Source organism: Malania oleifera, chromosome 9, assembly GCF_029873635.1.
Source record: "Malania oleifera isolate guangnan ecotype guangnan chromosome 9, ASM2987363v1, whole genome shotgun sequence".
In the NCBI taxonomy this organism is placed as follows: Eukaryota; Viridiplantae; Streptophyta; class Magnoliopsida; order Santalales; family Ximeniaceae; genus Malania; species Malania oleifera.
In genome coordinates this window covers 14,197,496-14,219,465 of record NC_080425.1, presented here as the reverse complement: position 1 = coordinate 14,219,465, position 21,970 = coordinate 14,197,496, and the positions used below count along the sequence as shown (strand labels likewise).

General features: G+C 37.0%; 1 protein-coding gene across 1 annotated transcript; it reads left to right on the top strand.

Annotated features, from left to right (window-relative positions):
- Window positions 1-2,375: 2,375 nt before the first annotated feature.
- LOC131163895 (uncharacterized) lies at window positions 2,376-20,572 on the top strand. Its single transcript, XM_058120714.1, has 11 exons — window positions 2,376-2,705; window positions 2,856-2,903; window positions 3,034-3,075; window positions 3,271-3,390; window positions 3,597-3,784; window positions 3,877-4,024; window positions 4,141-4,224; window positions 9,881-9,996; window positions 12,927-12,985; window positions 19,986-20,076; window positions 20,198-20,572. Exons 1-11 carry the CDS (start codon window positions 2,624-2,626, stop codon window positions 20,423-20,425), a joined length of 1,206 nt encoding a protein of 401 aa, XP_057976697.1. The 5' UTR covers window positions 2,376-2,623; the 3' UTR covers window positions 20,426-20,572.
- Window positions 20,573-21,970: the final 1,398 nt, after the last annotated feature.

Genomic DNA, 21,970 nt, shown 5'->3' with positions numbered 1-21,970 from the left:
ACATGTCCATAAACGGATTAATTTATATTAAATTTAAATTCGATTTAAACACAAACGGATCACAAGTAACCCACCGGGTTTTGATCCGTTTTGCCACCCCTATGCTTGCTTCATTGATAAAAAATATTATATTCACCGTTGATCACAAAACCTTATCCAAATCCTTCACGAGGTGATGCTACAAATTAGAAAGATATGGTATATAGAAGGATAATAGGGTTCATCGCACCCTTTATAACCTAAGATTTTAGGATTCTAGAATCATCTCATGCTCTCTCTCTCCCTCCCTCTACAGAGCTTTTAGAAGCTATCATTATGTTTACTTCATACCCCTAAGCCACACACTTCTTAAACTTCTTGTGAGAAGGCCATAAATCTTGTAACTGAAATACTTTATTAAGGGACAAAGAGAATTGGGGTCCAAAAAATGTTCTACACAAACGACATTGATCCAACATGTATTTTTGGGTAAATGATGGACAAAAGCTTTTGGTAATAGTTGTCTTATGTTGATATTACAAAGAACTTGATCCTAACTAGAGTATTTCTCTAAACCAAGTGAGAATAAGTTCAACGGAACGAACATTCACCAAATCCAACAAACTAATGGAATTATGAAGTATACTGCAACTAGCTAATGTATTAGCTAATCAATCCATCTCCTCATCTCATAATTTAATTGGATAAAAAATCCTTGTTAGTGCTCAAGGCTCATCTAAACTTCTATCAATCCCTTTTGAACAAACTTCTTTTTCTAAATTTTCCCTAAATTGGTCAATTTTACTTTTGATTTTTGGAGTTTGAATTCTTTTTTCAATTTTTTTATGATATATTTCTCTTGATAATTGTTTAATATGTTTTCTTTTTTGTTTTATTAAATTTATCCTTTTGATTGCTAAATCTTTCGATGTATTAACTTATTTCTCTTTCATCTTATCAATGAATTCAAACATAATCTCTTGTCCGAAAAAAGCAAAAGTAGAGTTAATAGGATCAGAAGTTGAAGATGAAGATTTTTACATTCAACCAGATTATGAAAAAAAAAATTTCCTTGGTTATTTGTCAAAAGTAAATATACATAAATGGTACACAGAAGTAAAAATTGTTATTAATAAGACATTTGTATTAGTAGCTCACGCTTTATTAGACACAGGTGTTGATATGAATTGTGTTCAATAAGGGTTAATACTAACTCAATATTATCAAAAAACAAATACTCAATTATATGGTGCAAATGATGCAAAACTAAGCATAAGCTACAAAATTTCAAATGTTCATTTTGCAATAAAGAAATATGTTTAAAGACAATTTTTATACTTGTCAAAAATATGCAACAATAAATCATACTAGGAACACCATTTTTTACTATGATTTATCCATTTCAACTAAATGAAAAGGGAATATTGGTTCCGTTGCCGGGAAGACTTTTAATACTGTCCATAGTAATGCTGAAACAACATCGCTATCTTGAGTTTGTTGCCCATTTTCTTCTTTAATTTTATTGCATCATAAATTCCCATTTTTTCTTCTTGAGCGAGATAATTACCCACCAATTTCTCAATGATCCATTAAATCCTTGAACTAATAATCTTATAACTGTAGGTTTTTGCACTCTTTCATTATTAAGTTTATAGGCAGTAGCTGCTAGAGTCATCTGTTGAATTAACTTAATAACTTGATAATCAGTAAAACCATCAAGATTTTACTCATGTAAAGAAGTTCCACTAAAGTTTTTATCATTTTTTATTGATTCATCTTCAAATAATAGACTTGGAAATGTTGGCCTTTTATACGTTCTTGTACTTTTGTTCTTCCAAGAGTTATTGTTTATCTGATTGAGCGCTCAAGGCTCATCTAAACTTCTAGGCTCATCTAAACTTCTATCAATCCCTTGAAGCTTTGACCAAAGAGCACTCCTTTGCCTACCATTCAAGCTCATAGATTTATACTACCATTTGGGCTCACATATTAATGTTTTTTAAATTTATCTAAAATTATAAATTAAATAAAGAAAATTAGTTAATTTTCATCGACTGCTATTGAATAGGCTTTGAGTAATTTTGTTTTTATTAATTGCACTGAAATAAACTCATTTACTTGTTTTAAATGAGTTCAAGCATTGGATTACTTGTTCATATGATAATGCAATTTGTATAATAAGTGAAAATTGATATATAATTGGTTCAAACCATGGTAATCATAATCTTGAATCTTGCTTTAATATGAATATAACAATTTACGATAAAAAAGTGTAACATAAAGGGTATGAAAAAATTATTATTGTTCTAACTAAAATAAACTATTTTTATGGCAAAATCTATAAAGTATATACTGCATAAGAAATTTCTTAAGAGCTAAACATATTAGAATATTGGATAAGCTAGTATTCACAACACTAAGACCTAGACTTCTTATGAGACGTGACAAAGTCAGAAGTTCAAACTGACGAAGAAAAGAGAAAAGAGAAAAGAGAAAAGAGAAAAGAGAAAAAGAGAATATTAGGACTTGAAATTAAATTGTGCCAATCCTGTATTACGAAGTCAAGGAAGAACGGGGCTTAGGGTTTATCAGAAGCACAAACGCTGCCACAGAATAGGAGGTGCAGCTGAACCAAACAAAAGCGATGAAGAGGGCCAGTGCCGGCGGAGGAGATGTTTACCTCGATGAGTCTGACATAGTCGATGAAATTATCCTTGACGATGAAGGTACTGGTGATGTATCCGCTGCATCATATACCTGTGTGTACGAGTGTATACATCCGGACCGAGAAAAAAAAAGAGGATTTTATCTATGCATGGATCTGAATTTGATTCTCTTTTGCTCGTTTAATGTCTTCTTCTAATCCCTTTATGCAGACCTTCCCGATGTTGAAGACGAAGACAACGACGAAGCTAGCTCCTATGGTATGATCACTGTGATTCCAATTACTATTAAATCTTTTTTTTTTTTTTAAATAGTTGAAATTGATTAGTTTTCTTAAATTTAAATCCGTGATTATAATTTTTTTTTTATTTGTTTTACTGGTGCTATCAGAGGAACCTGACGATTCAGTGCACATATTCACTGGCCATACCGGTGGGTGTTCTTCAAATTATTACTGAAAGATGGTATACATACATTTATTTTCCATGAAATTGGTATTTTGTGCATGTTATTAGTTCGTTTTTTCGTGAAATTCAATTAATGGCATCTGTCGTGTAACCGTAATTTTAGTAATCTTTAGAGTAGCTTCTGATTGGAAGTGAATTTTTGTCTTGCTTTTGTTTGCAGACCAGGTTTATTCAGTCGCCTGCAGCCCAACAGATGCTACGTTGGTGGCCACCGGGGGTGGAGATAATAGAGGGTTTCTTTGGAGAATTGGTCAGGGCGATTGGGCTGCTGAGCTTGGAAGTATGTGCATTATGCTGTAGCTAGAATACTTAAGTTCCTTGTTCATAACTCCTTGCACTGATGCCACGTTCATTTCGTTTCTATCTCTCTCCCTCTCTCCACCACCCCCATCACCAATACCACCATAAAGTTGTAGGCATAAAATTTTTTTGGATTTTATCTCCATTATTTTCTCTTGAGCTGAGCCATGTAGAATTTCATTGCAGGTCATATTGATTCTATTTCAAGTTTAGCATTCAGTACTGATGGACAGTTGCTGGCATCTGGAGGTCTTGATGGTATTGTTGGAATATGGGATACATCAGGAAATGCCAAATTCCTATTAGGAGATCCTGCTGCCACCCAGAAAAAAGAAGAAAAAGATCCTGCTGTTGACTTTAGTGTTGGCTTCGAGGTGAAATATGTGCTGTTTCTGATTGTGTATTGTTACTGGTATTTTTTAAACCATTTTTCTTGTGGAGACTGATCAGCCATGTGGATTCACAGTGGGTCAGGTGGCACCCAAGAGGCCACTTAGTTTTGGCGGGTTCAAATGATTACACAGCTTCGATGTGGAATGCTGACAAAGGTGTCCTTCTTAATATATTTTCAGGTCATGGAGGACTCCTGACCTGTGGTGATTTTACGCCTGATGGTACTGAGCTACTTTTCAATTGGGTTCTCAAGTTTTAAAAGCATTCTTCTTACTATGTAATGCGGTTGTTTCCATTTTCTCATTTTTTTTTCCTCTCAATTTCCTGCTTGTTAAAGGCAAGACTATCTGTACCGGCTCTGAAGATGCGACTCTGAGAATATGGAACCCAGTAACTGGTGAGAGTATCCATGTTATCGGAGGTATGCAGTCAAAATTCTGGTTATTTTTGTCCTGTTATTTTGCTCAATGTTTGTAGTGAGTATTCCAAACACTGAAAACAAAGCTTGAGGACAACTGCCAAAGATTGTTAACTGAAAATAAAGCAGTCTCCATTAGTTGCTGTAGAAGCTAGAGATAGTCACGATGCTGTACAAGGAAGATAAAAAATCGCCTAATCTCATCGTTCACAGGTGGTATGCCATACTGGATGAATATGATAATCATAACAACATCCCAAGTAGTTTTTGACTTACGTGTTTGTTAGTGTTGGCACTGCTAAGAAAAAGTGCTGACTCTCTGTTAGATAGATAGGCGAAAAAATCTGTGACTGACCAAGTGGTTTTCCTATACTAGGGATGGTTGAGATTAGTTGTCTCTCGATTAACTGAGGGAATAATTCTAAATATGACATAGGGATCAGCGATTAATTGCCGGTTTGTAAGAAAAATTTCTATTTGCCCATTGATTCCTACCTTCTTGGTAAGAACGCCCTTGAATCATCTGGGTTTCTTCTTCTTTTTTCTTATTGACCCACTTTTTGGTCAAGCCAGAGTCTGAACTTATGCTATTTGCTTTGCCTGTTTTAATGACACTTTCTATCCTTTCTCCAGTGGATACCACGTCTATGAAACTTTTTGGGTTACTGCCTGGAAGAGGGCCAAAATAGGGGTCCTTTAGGGTGTTCACGAACAAAGAAATGGCCTCCCTATCTTCTACTAGAGGATGCACTTGAATTGCGGCCTCCCTCCACCTGTAGGCATATTCCTTGAAAGTCTCAGTGGCCTTTTTCGCCATTTTCTGCAATGTTATCCTATCGGGTGCCATCTCCATGAAGTGACGGTATTGGGCCATAAATGCCCGAGCCAAGTCTTTCCAGGTGCGGACTTTGGCCCTGTCCAACTGAATATACCATGTAACCGCTGCCACAGTTAAGCTGTCTTGAAAGCAGTGTATTAATAGTTTGTCATTGTTTGAATAAGTCGCCATATTTTGGCAGTATAGGCGGAGGTGAGTCAGTGGGCATTTGGTCCCATCGAACTTTTCAAACTCCGGAACTTTAAATTTGGGTGGCAGGGTCACCCTCGGGACTAGACAGAGATTAACAGCATCGACTAATCTAAATAGGTTAGTTCATTCCATGGCTTGTTAGCGCTCTTCTATTGCCTCACACCTCCGTTCTGTCTCTGCTTGAGAAGTGTTTTTTTTGTTCATCCCCAGATCCAAGAACATTACTAGGAATGTCCCCACAGTTGGGAACCCTTGAGCTTGCATAATCGGGATGAATGGTTGTGAGCTTGGTCCTGAGTTGTCTGCTAGGCAAGGAGGAAGGACCGAAGTCTGCCCATGAATTGGAGTGAATCTCGGGGCGTGGATAGGATTTGACTCTGTTTCCGAATCCGGGATCTGTGCGGCCTTTCCCTTGTTGGCGACCATTAGCAGTTCCATAATTTTACTCATTTGGGTTTGGATGTCTTTAACATTGTGACCCATTTCCTCTTGGCCCTGTACCAGGGCCATGACACGATTTTCCAGATGCTCACTCATTATTTTGGCCTTTCGTTGGGTGTTATAAGGATGTGCAGTGGTCTCAATATTGATCCCTGTTTGCTAAACTACTTCTTTACTTTTTTCTCCTTCTGAAAGCAAAAACCTTCCTTTATGAGAATGCATATATGAATGTGTGAATGCGTAATGCATGAATGTGTAATGTGTGAATAGTTATGGGCTGTAACATTAAACGTTCGTCCACATTGTCAAAATTATTAAGACAGCCTTTATTACTGCAAAAGTGGTTACACGACTGATTTCATCATATTTTGCTTTAGTTACATCAATATTCCCTACACCTCTTGTTCATTATTGCACTAGTGCCTTCTTTGATTGTCATAGCTTTCCACAAGGTTTTTTTGATCTGGGCCTTGACTTGAAGCTTCCTCCTTAAGGCTTTTATTTCTTCTTCAGCTTGTATGCATTTATCTTTTTTCCGCTTCGCGTTTTTCTGACATCGGAGGATTATTAGGCATTCTCTATCATTCATTATTCTAGTAGTGAGTTCTACTTCCATGATTCTCTCTTCAACTCGGGCTTGATCCGTGGGTGCTTTTAGCAGGTTTGGGATTCCTGTAACTTGAGGATTAATCCAATTGACGACCCAATTGTAGTAACCTCCATGGACTTCGGTCAAACGTTTGCGTGAATCTGTTATATGGATGGTCTCCCATGTAGTCACGAATCCTCTTATCTGTTTGTGGACCCTTTATTGTTTGTAGGCGAATTCGGAATTGCTTAACCTGCGAGATATAGGTATGAACTGACAAGAACGGACTTGCCTTCTGAACATAAGAGGAGTGTAGGCAAATTCTTCCCCATGGGCCTAGTAGTGGGACCCATGAAAAGTTTCCACATCGGTAGAGTGTATTGAATATTTAAAAAATTTATGCAAGTACTTAAACAATTTTTCTATGATTTCAAGCAAGTGATCTAACTATGGAAATGATAACAATATTCACAACTGATATATATGAATGTAAATATGCTCAAATTTAAAAGAGTTAAAAGGAAGAGAGAATGAAACCATATTTTACAGGATTCTGCGATTCGTGCCTACGTCCTTGCCTCAAGCAACCCGCTTGAGGATTCCACTATACGCTCCTTCAGTAGGTGGAGAAACCTCTCTCCTTTAGTAGGCGGAGATGCCTCTCTTCTTTAGTAGGCCGAGATGCCTTTACAAATATGCCTTTACAAATCCTTGAGCAAAAAGCCCTTTCGCTTGACAATGATTCACTTCAGAATTGTTGAAATGCAATTAAAGATCGAAGTAAAGATTGTACAAAGAACACTCTCTGAATGGAGCAGATGAGTATACTTACAAATAACTCGCTAATACACTCCCAGTCGAATATGAACGAAGCTCAATGGAGTAACTAAGGTTTTCTGGGTTTTTGAAAGAAATATGCTTTGAATAATAAACTAAAAAATGATCTCAGCAATAATCTGCGTTAATCTCCGTGCTAAACACGTTTAGAGGCTAGGTATTTATATGAAAATTTGAATTCTAGCCGTTGGGTGTATTTAATTGCTTAATAAATGAGAATCTTAGCTGTTTTATGGCCGTTGCAATAATTATAGCGCAGGCTTCGGTCGCCCGAACTGTGTGTTCGATCGCTTGAGCCAAGTGGATTTGGAATTTCAAAAAGTCAAGAGCCACTCGGTCGACTGAATTGATAGATCTAGGGTTGCCCCCCAAAGGAACCCCTAGATGGGATAGCAGCCTATCCTAAAAAATTATCTTTTTTATTTGATAAGGAGTTATCTTCATAGTCAATTTGTTTTTGTGATGAATTAATTGGACTTTTACGTATAAGTCCCTTTTGTTTAAATCATTATTTTGAACCATACAATGTTGGTTGACTTTATTTTGCCATTTTTGTGGTACTCATACAGACCACATAATTGACTAATCGGAGATTGTCATATTGATAATGACCCATTAAAAAATCACTAGATATTTATTAAATTAATTTGATAACAAAAGAAGAGATTTCATTATTAGGAGAAGAATTTACAAAGAGGAGAATAAGACATCTCCCATCAAAATCCTGGAACAAACCGTAGAAAGAAACTAAGAAAAAGAAAAAACAAATTAAGACCAGGAAAATCTAAAACAAGAGATTCCTCTATTCTCGCTGAACTTCCGGATAGCTAACTCCCATAAAGCATCCAAAACCAACACATCATTAAGAGACCAAGTATTGAATCTTCTCCCAAATCAGCTGCCAATTCAATTTTTCCCATTCAATTTTTCCCAGGAAAAAGTTTGTGCTTAGTTTCCAACCATAATCCCCACAACACTGCAAAAATACTGTATTTCCAAAGTACGGCCCTATCCTTCCTTCTTCTAAACCCCCAAAAGAAATAGCCAACAGTCTCTCCACCAAGCCAAGCATACCCAATTTTCTCCCAACATACCAAATAATTTATTCCAGATTCTCTAAGCAAAGTCGCAGTGTAATGTTATATAATATTAAATTACATAAACTAAAAAATTAAATAAGTTAAAATGAAATATTAAATAACAAATAATATAAATTAAAGTTTGCGAAGACACCCCCTGGGATAACTCATCTGGTATAAAAAGTTTTAGGGTGTGTTGAGTACTTGGTTCTCCTATAGATTAACTACAACTTCGCCTAATTTGACCATGTTGCCATGAGTAGGACTCTGGCCTCAACATAATCAATAAACCCACGATGTACTTCTACAAGTAAAGGAGATTCTAAATATCTGATATTGATTATGGGTGAAAGAGATAGAATCGATGGGGAATTGGTTATGGGGGCAAACACTCTTTAGCTTAAGGGAGAATATATGGTCAATTGTCCAACTTATTCATGCAAGTCTGGAAATTCATCTCATAGATCTTTTCATCCCTTTTTTCTTCCCTTGACTTGTTATACCTTAGAAATGGTTCTAAAATTTGTTTTGGGAAGATTTGTGGCAAGGAGATACTTTGTTATGTGATGCTCTTCCAAATTATTATTGCCTAATTGCAATGATGTTACTAGGTCAATTTTTTGCACGTGGAATGAGTTCTCCATTTCTAGGTATTTTCAATTTTATTTAATTATTTATTTATTATTACTTAATCTCAATGATAGATAGGTGGGGGAGTATAGACCTTTGAGCACTATTCTTGATTAGTGTTGGTTCTCTTCTTCTCTTAATGGCGAGAGTTTGGACAGTTTTTCCTGTTTTCTCTTGGCAGTCCTATTGAATTTGCCTCTCTCAGATTCTGAATGTTCAACCTTTCTTCATGAAACTTTGTTTTGAAGGGCTAAGGTTCCGGTCAAGTTTGAGTCTTTTGCATGGCGTGTGGTTTTCAATAGAATTGACATTAATTAATGTTTGCTGTTGAGGAGGCCTAATAAGGACTTATCATCCTGTATTTGTATTATTTGCCAGACCACAAACAGTGCAATGAAACAAATTCTCATATGTTCCTTGATTGCTTTGTTGCTTGAATTTATGAAGCTTGTTATCTAGCATTCCTTTGCAAAGCTGGATAAGTCTAGAATGCATTGAGGAGACATTTCTTTTGAACCATTAATGTTTTTGGGTGTATATGTGGTTGTGGAGTTGTGCTATGTTTGTTGTTATTTGGTGTGATTGGCCAGAGAAGAATGCTTCTTCAGATATGGTTTTCTTCCTTTATATATTTGTGGTCTTCTCATCATGGAGGTTTTCACTGGATTATCATTAACTCATGTTCAGTATAATTGGAAGAATTTGGTGATGTTATTTTGACTTTCCTTTTTGGTTTATTTTTGAATTTTTCAAACTTTTGTTGGACTTGTCCTTTTTAAATTTCTTAATTGATGGTTTTTAGTTCTATTAGTGCCACTACTTGGAATAGATCCACAAACTTTAGTCTTGTTTGCAATTTCATTGACGCCTATATAATCTTTGAATACTTTCTTTCCTTGGAAATATTATTTGGGGGTACTATGGTAAATCCTAGGATTTTGTCTGTCAACAATAATCCTAAGATTTTGTCTGTCAACAAACTGTGTACTTAAGAAGAAAATTTCAGATTAATTTACATTGATATTCTTGATGCTTTATGCTTTTACTCTCTAGGTCATCCATATCATGCTGAGGGATTGACATGCTTAGCAATTAGCTCTGATTCAACTCTTGCTCTTACTGGTGCAACGGATGGTTCCGTCAACATTGTGAATATCACAACTGGGAAGGTTAGAAATGCTCTTTCTTTTCTTCCCATCCTATATATGACTTTTTTGCTTGTTGGGTAATTGTATTGTGTTCTTGTTTCAACCTTCTTGCAGATCGTTTTCTTTTGTGGTTTATCTTAGAGAGACGTGCATTATTGATAAAAAGTCATGTGCAACTTTTGATATCCATTGTTATGACTGCTTCTTGCTGATTTCCCCTCAACATTTCAGTTGTTTAAAGAAACTTATAGAATGGACTCTTAGCCTATTTCATATTTGGTAAATTGCAACATCCCTAGTATCATTTTGACACATGCCCAAAATTTCAAAAATGCATGACACTCCCTTGAAATTTAATGTTGTTTGCCTTAAACCGTTTGTTATTACATGACCATTAGCCTGTTTCTAAATCAATCTGTCATGTATTAAATTATTTAAAATGTCAAATTTTCCATTATATGGTAGGTTTCTACATTTAATAGAAATGAACTACAGTATTATTCATCATCAGGAACTTTTGTTATTATTTCTACACACATTACTTTCATAAATACTTAATAAAAAGTTAAATAAAGGCCCATTTTTCTGACAAATTTGGTGCTTTTGTTTGTTCAAACCGATGCTTTTCTGTAGGATCTCACATATATGGGGTTATTAGATTGGTCATTGGTGTGGGGAAAGATTGCTCAGTGGTGTGTATATGGCTTCTTTATGGTGTGTCAGGTTTGGAATTCTTGGGAAGCTAGTTTTCAGCATTTAAATAGGGATTGGGGGAACTGGCTGGTTTTATTTTTGTTGTTTTAGTTTAGTTTTTTCTTTTGGTTGAAGCAGATTTTCTTCGCGTGATCTTATTCTCCCTCCTTGTAAATTCCTTACGTATTGATATAATATCTTTTTCTATAAAAAAATTTATCCAGTGCTTAGCAATATTATATTGTAAATCTGATAAAAATAAATTTACGTAAAAAAGATCGTATAATGGAAAAATCCGTCATTATAAATGATTTAAACATAAGAGTACATTATTAAAGGTGAATTAATGAGAAAGGATGCAATTGAAAACAACATTAAACCTTAGGGAAATACATCGTGTAATGGAAAAAATCCATCATTATAAATGATTTAAACATAAGAGCACTTCATTAAAGGTGAAGCAATGAGAAGGGATGCAATTGAAAACAACATTAAACCTTAGGGAGGATGAAGTACCAATTGCATTTGCTTGTTGGCTGCAACTGTTGTACTATATGTATATATTTTCTGTCATGCTTTAAGCTATCTATTTTGTGTGCATATTTAAATATATAGTTGCTCATTTTCATAGGAATTGCTGATTGGAAACAAAGAAGCTCTATTGTCATGAATTGTTTTCCCTCATGAAAGATTTTTCAGAGGTGTAGAAAGTGCAATAAAATTCAACTTGGAACTATGAGGAGCATGAATTTTCTTCAATATATATTTTAGTCAGGTGTTTATCAAATATCTATTTTAGGAATCAATATTACCTAGAATTCCATATACTCTTGTTCATGGAATACGGAGGAGACTCGTACGTTGCATGCTTTATAACGTGCTATGTTAGGGTATGATTATATAGATACATGGGTAAAAAATATTTAATGGTAAATATATATTTAAGAGAGGATTTTGAGATGTTTACTAACTTAAAAAATATTTCTTTGGTGAAGTTTACTAATAATGACTAAAAAATTATAATGCAACAATGCATCACTTTTACTGATAAAAAGCATAATTAAAATGTCATATTGTTTGCTGGTTTTAGTGTTCCGGAATGAAAATATACCAATTTCAGAAATTATGTACCAGCTCATAGTTCACTAGGTGCAGTAAATTGGAATCAACAAATAGCATTTTCATAATTTATAACAAAGTTTAGAAGGAGAGTTAACAAAGGAAGAAGCAAAAAAATAAAAAAAATCAGATTGATTTTTAATTTGTCCATGCTACGTTCCCAGGTTCCCAGGTTTTGGGTCCTAAATGTTTCCATCTCTGAAATGAATAGAACCAAGACCAAATTGTGATCAAAGCATTTATTCATTGGTTTTGAAAATGTATACAATAATTGAGCCACCTATAATTGGGTGGGATGCTTCTAACTAAATATTTATCGGATGGTTCTGATTCCTGGTTGTTTTGGGCCACTCAGGTTTGGTTCCTGGTTTTGGTTCCAAATTGACCCACTAATCTGTCTCTGTCAGCCCTGGCCCAAATCAATCTTTGACTGAAAAAAGTACTTTTGCATCAAAAGATTGAGACAAAATGGTGGAGGTGACAACTGATGACTTTTTTATTTCCATATTTATTAAATCTTCATGACTTCTACTCCATAACCTTGTGTCATCCTTTGATAACAAACGTAGCCTTCCAACCTTCAACAACTCCATAGGCCTTTATTCAACCTTATAGACCCACTTGTTGCTGGCTATTGAATTTTCAGCAGGAAGATGGATCCAATCCCAGTTTGCAAGCGTTATGATCTATTTCTTCATAGAGATGCCAGCAGGTTGAGATGTGGCCTCTGCAAAGGTATGTGGTCCCAGGCATCCTTATCCTTGGCTAAGAAGAAAAATTTTGAAATTAGACTTTTAGTGGAGAATCTCATACCAAGTATCATGCCAAAACAAATATTCCCAATTGCAGAAATCAAAATAAATGTGAGAGAGAAAATCATCCCATCCCACTTTTTATCATTTTATTTAAGCTACTGTATTTTGTTTTCCCAAGCTGGTATAAATAATTCAGCATTGATCCTTCGGTGTATAATTGCATTAATCATATTCTTCTAAGAGTAATAGACAAATTATTTTTATCCCTATTTGCTTGCAGATTTGGTTTTCTTCACATTTTGTACGAGTGATTATAAGAATTTGAGTGGATATTGTGTTTTCTTTGGACTGCACTGTAATAGACTTCAATTTTGTTGTCAACAGGTGGTTAGTTCTTTGTCTGCTCATTCAGATTCAATTGAATGTATTGCCCTTGCACCAAGGTAGGACAACTTCATGAAATTTGTCTCTTTGATTCTTCCATTCAACACCCCCCTCCCCTGTAGTTTAAACAGAAAGTTCTGTTGGTGATCCTAAAATTAAATGGAAAATAAAGAAGTTTTTAGGTCAGCAAAGGCAATGGCTAGGGAAGTAGGTATATACATCATTCCCAATTGATAGAAAAGAGAACAAGAGTAGATTCTGTTTTTAGGCACAAACTTCGTTGTTTTTAATTTTGGCCTGGAACAAATTTTCATGTCAATTAATGTCTGGAAGGCTTGAACAATTTAAAATATTTAAAGGCAATAGTAATGGTGCATGTAACCCCTATATTAGTGATTACTGATTATATATGACGTAGTGTCATGCAAAATTAATTGAAAAGCAAGGGCATGTGCAATGCACTTGACGTCATTAACAGAGAATTCATAGTGATTGTATCTGACATGTGAAGTTAATTGAAAAAAAGAGCGTGTGCAATGCACCTGACCTCATAACTGGGAATTCATAGTGGTTATACATGACATGTGAAGTTAATTGAAAAACAATAGCATGTGCGATGCACCTGACCTCATCACAGAGAATTCCTAGTGGTTGTATCTGACGTGAAGTTAATTGAAAAACAATAGCATGTGCAATGCCCTGGCCTCATTAACAGAGAATTCATAGCCCTCTTCTTCTTCCCCTCATCTCCTTGATTTTCTTCATTAACCACTGTGATAGGGGGGCGAGCTCTCGACGAGTGCCGTGTGGTCCCTTTTTGAGCCTAATTTGGGGGGTCCATGACACACGTGTGTGTGTGTGTCAAAGAAGTGGGGATTGAACTTGGATTGGCAATGTGGAGAGCATCCACACAGATCTACACTGTTCTGAACATGGATCTTGTACCAGTGAGACCCACACAAAACATCTGCTTCAACTTCCTATCATCATCATTATTTTCCTTTTTTAGTGTGTGTGTGAAGAGGAAAGAGGGAGAGAGCTGCTGTGAGGAGGGGGTTGGTGGAAGAGAGTAATCAATGCCTGATGAGGAAAGCATTCCCCTAGGAAAGCTGGAACCTCTGTGGTCATCTGCTGGGCACAATCTCCAAACCATGACTATCTGATGCAGCCAGCATATAGAGGATTTTATTTTTATTTATCTTTTTTGTTTGGTTTTTTTTAGGGGAATATAAATGCTGGATTTAAGGTTATTTATTTATTTATTTATTGTTATTTTTATATATATTTAGGAAACTGGTATGTTGTCTCAATTAGGTTTTAATATTGTTTCCGCTTCCAACCATTGAGCCTATAAAAGCCCCCTATGTATTAGTTTTTATCGGAGAGTGGAATTGAGAATTGAAATTGTTGGGCGTTGGCCCTACCTCGCTTGGTATCAAAGTAGCTTATAAAAGGCCCTTATTTTGACAGGGTTCATGATTTTAACACAAATTGCTACAGTTGTCAGTGTTGGACAGGATCTACAAGTTCTAACTCAGACTTGTAGGGTTCACAATTTTGACTTAAGTTGCTGTGCATCCTCCGCCTCTGCGACAATCACCATTTATAACCAAGCTCTCTTGTCCCCCCCACCACTTCCAACCAACTGTAGGACTGTTTTAGAAAATTTTTTTTCCTTGTGCAGCCCAACTTGGATCTATTATGCAGGCTAACAGGGAAATTGGAAAAGATGTACTAGGTAGAGTTAGATTAGGATAAAATGGAGAAGTGCTTCAAGTGTGTTGTGTGATTGTAGAATACCCTTGGAATTATAAAAAAAGTTTTATGGGATGACTATAAGACTAGATATGGTATGTTGATCAAAATGTTGGGCAACTAAAGAGCAACATATCCACCCGAAATGGGAATGTTTATGTGGATGATCGATATAACAAAAATGAATGAACATATTTGCGATAAGTTAGGCATAGTGTCATGGACCCCCAATTTAAACTCAATTAATGGGCCGTGCGGCACTCGTCGAGGCTCTCCCTCGACAGAATTAGCCAATAACTACATGTTCGATCCGGCTGTCATGAACACTCAAGAGGCTTTCGGAAGCCATTCATAGGCATGAAATATCAGTTCCAACAATAATGAATTCATGAAGACAAGCAATCTCCATACTCAATGATATGTGGAACTAGTAATTATATTCAATCAACAAGGCAACCACACAAGCCATCATTCGAGTAATTCAACATCCAGTATAAAAATCCCTGGTGACGACAAGTGAAGACATCTCTCCTCCCCATTTAACCGAGATCACATTGTCAAGCCCTAACATTCTCCCCCACTCACTCTATCGACGACCTCGTCGATGTATTTGTAAGAAGACTTCCCATTCTTGTTGTTGATGACCATCGTCATTGACTACATGTCTACTAGGTTATACTCTACATATTTAGTCTCTACTCTATATCACTCATCCACAGTATGAGAGAAATACAACCACTGACTTGTAAAGAACTAAAAAGGGATACGACTCATCCACTATGCGAAGTAACTACAATAATTGGTTGGTAAAGAACTGAAAAAGGTATCCGACTCATCCACTATGCGAGGTAACTACGACAACTGGCTGGTAAAGGACTGAAAAGGATACAACTCGTCAATTGTGTGAGATAACTATGGCAACTGACAGGTAAGGATTTGAAAAAGGATACGACTCATCGATCGTGTGAGATAACTACGACTATTGATTGGTAAAGAGCTGAAAAGATATACGATTGATCCATTCTAGTTGGTTGTCTTTTGGGCATTGAAAATCTTCCGAATCTCGCATCATACCATTGTTCAAGTCATTAGAGGCTTTCAATTCTCTCTATTAACTTGGTCATAACGTGCCGCCTACCCTTTTCTCTCTTTGGCATGTCACCCTGCCTACTTTTCTGTGTAGTTGGCGTGAACCATTATCCTTTCCCTGCCATACTAACCGAAGCATGCCTCGTTCACCTTGCCAACCCTTTAGCGCATGGAGTGACACCCTACCTACTTTCCTGGCGCTTGGCGTGAACCATTACCCTTTTTCTGCCATGTTGACTTACCAAAACGTGTAGTGTTCACTCGGCCAACTCCTTTAGCGCTTAGCATTACACTTTGCCTACTTTCTTGGGTGCTTGGCGGGAACCATTATTATTTCTCTATAGTCCTACTGGAAGTCTTTTGTTTACTTACCCATTAAATTGTCATGGATTCTTTTCCATTCTTGGCACGCTTCTACATAAGCAATGATCCCCATAACTCTCGTTGGGAGGCCTCAAGCTCTATTGGCCCTGCCCTATAAGATTATGGATGGCATCACGCCCATGATGTGTTTCGGCCTATTCCAGGCTTTCGACAGCTCAGTATTCTCTGACAGACCTCAAGCTCTATAGGTCTGTTTCCCTTAGGGAGGCCTCAAGCTCTATTGGCTCTACCCTTTGGGACAATGAATGGCATCACGCTCTTGATATGTTTCAGCCTACTCAAGGCTTCCAATAACTCTTTCTCTGGCAGACCTCAAGCTCTATTGGTTTGCTTTTCATATGGAGGCTTCAAGCTCTATTGGCACTACCCCTTGGGATGATGGATGGCATCACGCTCTCGATGTGTTTTAGTCTACTCAAGGCAACAGCTCAATACTTTTTGGCAGACCTCAAGCTCTATCGATCTGCTTTCCGTAGGGAGGCCTCAAGCTCTATTGGCACTACCCCTTGGGATTATGTATGGCATCACATTCTTGATGAGTTTCCAACTGCTCAATCCTCCTTTCGAATACCGCAAGCTTTGTTTGTCTTTCTCCTTAATGAGATGGGAGATGGCATCATGCCCTTAATGTATTTCAACCTATTCTCAATGTTTTCAACTATTCCATACCAAGGATTCTTATACATGGAGTGGCTTTTTCAAGTTCCATAATTCCGTTTTCAAAATCAATTTTATCTTTGGCGGCCTCAAACTCTATCGGCACGCCTTTCTCTTGAGTCATCCCTTGCCTTACATGCCTCCGCATTGTTCTGTTTTACAAAATTTTAAATTCTCAATTTTCAACTCATAGTGTTCACGCACACCGGGCTCGCGCACACCGTGCTTTGATACCAACTATAACGGACCCCCAATTTAAACTCAATTAACGGGCCGCACAACACTCGTTGAGGCTCTCCCTCGACAGAGTCAGCCAATTACTACACGTTTGATCCGGCTGTCATGAACGCTCGAGAGGTTTTTGAAAGTCATTCATAGGCTTGAAATATCAGTTCCAACAATAATGAATTAATAAAGACAAACGACCTTCATACTCAATGATACGTGGAACTAGTTGTTATATTCAATCAATTAGACAACCACACAAGTCGTCATCCGAATAATACAACATCCAGTATGAAAATTCTTGGCCAGGACAAGTGAAGACATCTCTCTTCTTGATTTAACCGAGGTCACATTGTCAAGTCCTAACACATAGCATCTATAAAAGCTGAGGGCTTCTTGAGATAGCTTGGACACCTGCAATGTAAGCCAAATAGTGCGTTAGTCAGGAGTAGGAGTAGGTGTAGACTGTAGGCCTAAATTAACTTGGAATGAAATAGTGACTAAGGATTTAAGTACAGTCAAATTTTCGGAGGAAATTGCCCAAGACCTTTAGTTTGTAAGTCACTGTTTTTAAGCTACTTAAGGCTTGGTTTGTTGTTGCTGCCGAACTCCCCCTCAACAACCCTAATCACTCCAACCACGTCAGATTTGAACCTGCAAAGAGAAGGTACAATGCCAAACTTCTTTGACCCCCGAGACAGCAAACCCAACACTGACTAATGTGACTCTTTTGTTGTGGATTGATCAAAGGATTGGACCTACTGATGTTCTTAACTGCCTTTGATTGATCATTGTGCAACTTCATTGACCTTAATTTGTAAGCCACTGTTGTCATTCATCCATGCCATCACTTTTGGAAGCTCCTCTCGTCTCAAGATCTGCAAAGGCTTGGAGTGAAGAAACATCATTCATTGTGTAGACGGTAGGCTACCATATCTGCAGAGTGAGAGCCTCCCTCCCCCTTCCCCTCCCCCTCCCCCTCCCCCCCATCAACTTGGAATAAATTAAGGGACTGCCCTTAAAATGAAGAAGTTATAAAGCGCTCTGGACCCACTACTTCACTTTGGTTAGCCAGAAGTGGTCCAACTTAGAATAACTTAAGGAGCTGCTCTTAAAACGAAGGAGAAGTTCTAAAGATCTCTGGATCAGCCACTTCACTTAGGTAAGCTTGAACCATTCCAACCAGATGGGAACCGAACTGGTTTAGCCAAAGCAGGACAGATCTGACCGACCAAACCAGAGAGAGAGAGAGAGAGAGAGATCTGACCGACTGAACTGGTTTAGCCAAACCAGGACAGATCTGACCGACCAAACCAGTATGGAAGAAAAATTCATTCCAATCAACTATGAGTGTGCCTTGACCCAGCAAGATAAATATGTTATTGCATACATGCTGGAGTTTCGCAAGTTAGTTGCCCGATGTTCTTTTGATGAATATGAACAAACAATGGATCATTAGGTACTTGCCGGACTTCGTTATGGCCTATTCATTGAGCTACAATCCTATAACTTTAGTATGTAGATCAACCCTACACCTTTTCTAGGAATGCAGAGAAAAAGAGCAAGTATTGGAAGGATACTTGTAAGACACGTCTCTTTTGCACGAGCCATCTCCTGCCCCTACCAAGCTGCGTGATTCTAATAGGGTTGAACGTTGCCTAAAGGATTGCTATAACTGTGTGCACAAAGGACACTATTATTGACATATTGTTGTTAGTCCTACACATGTTGTCGTAGTTGACCCTATAAAGATTCAGACATGGAGCCTATGCCTGGTCAGAACTCCAGTGAGGATCAGATCTGAATGCACTTTAGTATTCTAGTTAGAGCATGTAACTCAAGGTCAAGTTCTTTGTTGCTAAGGGATATTGATGCAGCTGGCATTTGGAGGATCTTATTTTATTTTCCCTTTTTTATTTACAGTATTTTTATTAGGGTATATCTTCAAGATCCTAGGTTTTTTTTATTTAGGGAATTGATATTTTGGCTTATCAAGTTTTAATTTAGTTTCCTTTTCTTCCAAGCATTGCAAGCGTATAGATGGCCCATATAAGCAATATATGTGGTTTTATGGAGACTGGAATTGAGAATTGAGGTGGTTAAACATTGGTCCCGCATCACCACTTGTGCCACAACCACTGTAAAATTTACTCGGATACTGCTTTATGAAAACCAAAAACCATGGCCACCTGACCTCACAACACCACTTCATGGCCAAACAGCTACCTCCCTACTGCAGTATCATGCCTCAAAGCGAAACTAGTACTCAATTACCGGGGAAAAAAGTCTCCCAATTTTTGAGAGAGAGTTGGGATATTTTGTAGTGATTGGTCTGTTCAACATAAAGGGAATTTCTTTCATTGCTTCCTCTTTCTTCAAAGCCATGCTCCTTCCCTTTTTCCAGACCCCAACCAATGCTCTGTCATCTCTATCATGATCCATGATTGTCACTGTTGGTGCAGTGGCAATTCAACCAAACTTGATAGAAGATCAGAATTGACATGGGTAGTACAGTGAAATTGTTGAGAGCAGAGGGAGTTGGACCGTCTCCAGAGAACCTGCACACCACATCAAACAAGGCAGTCTCTGCTGTGCTGTGTCTATTCCTAGTCTCTTGTGCCCACTGTTGCTCTCCATCACATGTTGCCCACCATTGCCCTTTAAATTAATAAAATCTACATGTTTGCTATAATTAGTTTAATCATTAGCTCTGCCTGTCGGCTATATTGCTATAGGTGCCTTTACCTTGGTTTAATTTGAAAGTTTTTAAATTGCTTTCAATAATAGACACGAAAAATTTGCTCATGGCATAAATCAAATAGCAGACTTAAGATCACAGTATCACACTTAAAATCACAGTATCACACTTAAAAACATAATTTCACTACGAAGAGAATGGTACAATGACTTTTTGAGTCATGCGGCCTGCTGAATAAAATTATTTGTCAGCATGCCTTGGGCTGCAACTGGAAGCAGGGATCATGATCTAATTATCTGGGATCTACAGCATTCATCACCGCGCAGCACATGCAAACATGAGGTTAGTTGAATTTTGTTACCTTCAAAGCTGCTGCAGCTTGTAGGCTACTTGTTTTCTTTAATTACCAGTTACCTTTGGTTTCAAATGTTTGTCTAACAGAAGGAGCCTTCCTTGTGCACAGGATGGAGTGACATGCCTAACATGGCTAGGTTCATCAAGGTACCTTGCTACAGGATGCATCGATGGAAGTATCCTTCTGTGGGATAGCCGCTCTGGTGATTGTGTAAGGACCTTCGGTGGGCACTCCGAGTGTATCCAGTCACTATCCGTCTCTTCGAATCAGGACTTCCTTGTTTCTGTTTCAGATGATGCTACTGCCCGAGTGTTTGAGATTGCGGAGTTTAAGTAGGCAAATTGCCGGCATGTGATTTAAATTCTGTAGGCTATTGTTATTCTGATGGTGGTCAAATGACGACTGAGTTTATCTATCTCTACACCATTTGATAATTTTTTTGGATTATGTAATTTTTTTTGTAGCAGTAATTATTTTTCTCAAGAGCTGCTTTGTTGGGCAGGCATATTTGGTTACCAAGGTCTTAAATTTTAATTTCTGACTCAAATTTTGAAGCTCCACAAGTATGAAAATTTCAATAGAAATTCTGATTTTGATTTTAAATAAACAATGGAAATCAGTAATAATGCATGAAATTTGTTGTGAAACTTTAGAAATGGTTAATAGGCATAATAATATAAGTTTTAGGATTAAAACATTACAAGTTAAATACATCTATGTTGTGTAGGAGGTGGAAAAGTTATAATATAGTATGTGCATCAAATATATTTTAAAGATAATGTTTATTAAACATATTCAACTAATATAAATGAAATTTATAAATTTAAATATGATTTATTATATACATATAATTTAGACATGAATGGTTAAATAAAATGTTGTAAGTTTATTTTTTCATATAATTTTAAAAGCACTAGTAATAAATTTTTGTTTTGATAAAAGTAAATAAAATAAATTAAAAGAAAAATTTCACTTTACTCTTAAGTCTCTTATTTAAAATATGGAAAAATTTCATTGTGGGTGGAAATTTAAAGTCATCTTGGTTACAAAATGTATATTAAGTGCAAAAGTGTCTTAGATATTGAAATTTGCAACATTCCAAATTGAACTCTCCTGTTATAGACTCGAAACTATACACGTATGGTTGTAGTTTGATAAGAACCGACTTGTCATGATTTACATGGATAATGTGGACAACGCTGTTTTAGGAATTTTGAATCATGTTTAATATGCTATTTTGAACCTCACACTATCATGTGTCTAGCACCATGATTAGGACATTGGCTAGAGCATACCTTCACACTTGTTTTATCGTAAAAATCAATGGTGAAATATGTAGAGATCCAAAGAATTATGGTAATTAAATAATAAAAGAAAAGAGAGAAATAGAAAATTTTAAAGGGATTTCAGTAGGGTCTCGTCAATGAGGGTAGAAGGGCTCGTCGACGAGCAGGGCTCTCAACTCATCGACGAGAACTCGTGCCTCGTTGATGAGAAACTACCGAGAGGATCGCTTCCAGAACCTGAAATTCGTCGATAAGGAGAAGGTGTTCGTTGACGAGTCCACGTGGACAAGCTTTCTATATTAAGCCGAAAATCATATTTTCTGCGAAAATTTCAGGCTCATTTCTCTCTTTCTATAGAAAACGCATTCTCTGCCTTCTTTCTAGGTTTTCGGCTCTGTCTCTCCCCGATTCGACGATCAAAAGCTACCACGGTGATCCTGGGGAGATTCTCTACAACATAGCCAAAGCGAAATGTTGATTTGAGAAGTTTAGGAATCATCTCAAAACCAGTGTAAGTAGAATATTTGGATATTATTAGTATTACCGAATTCATTTTTTTTAAAAGAGGGCGGTACCTCCTAAACTTTATTAGAAA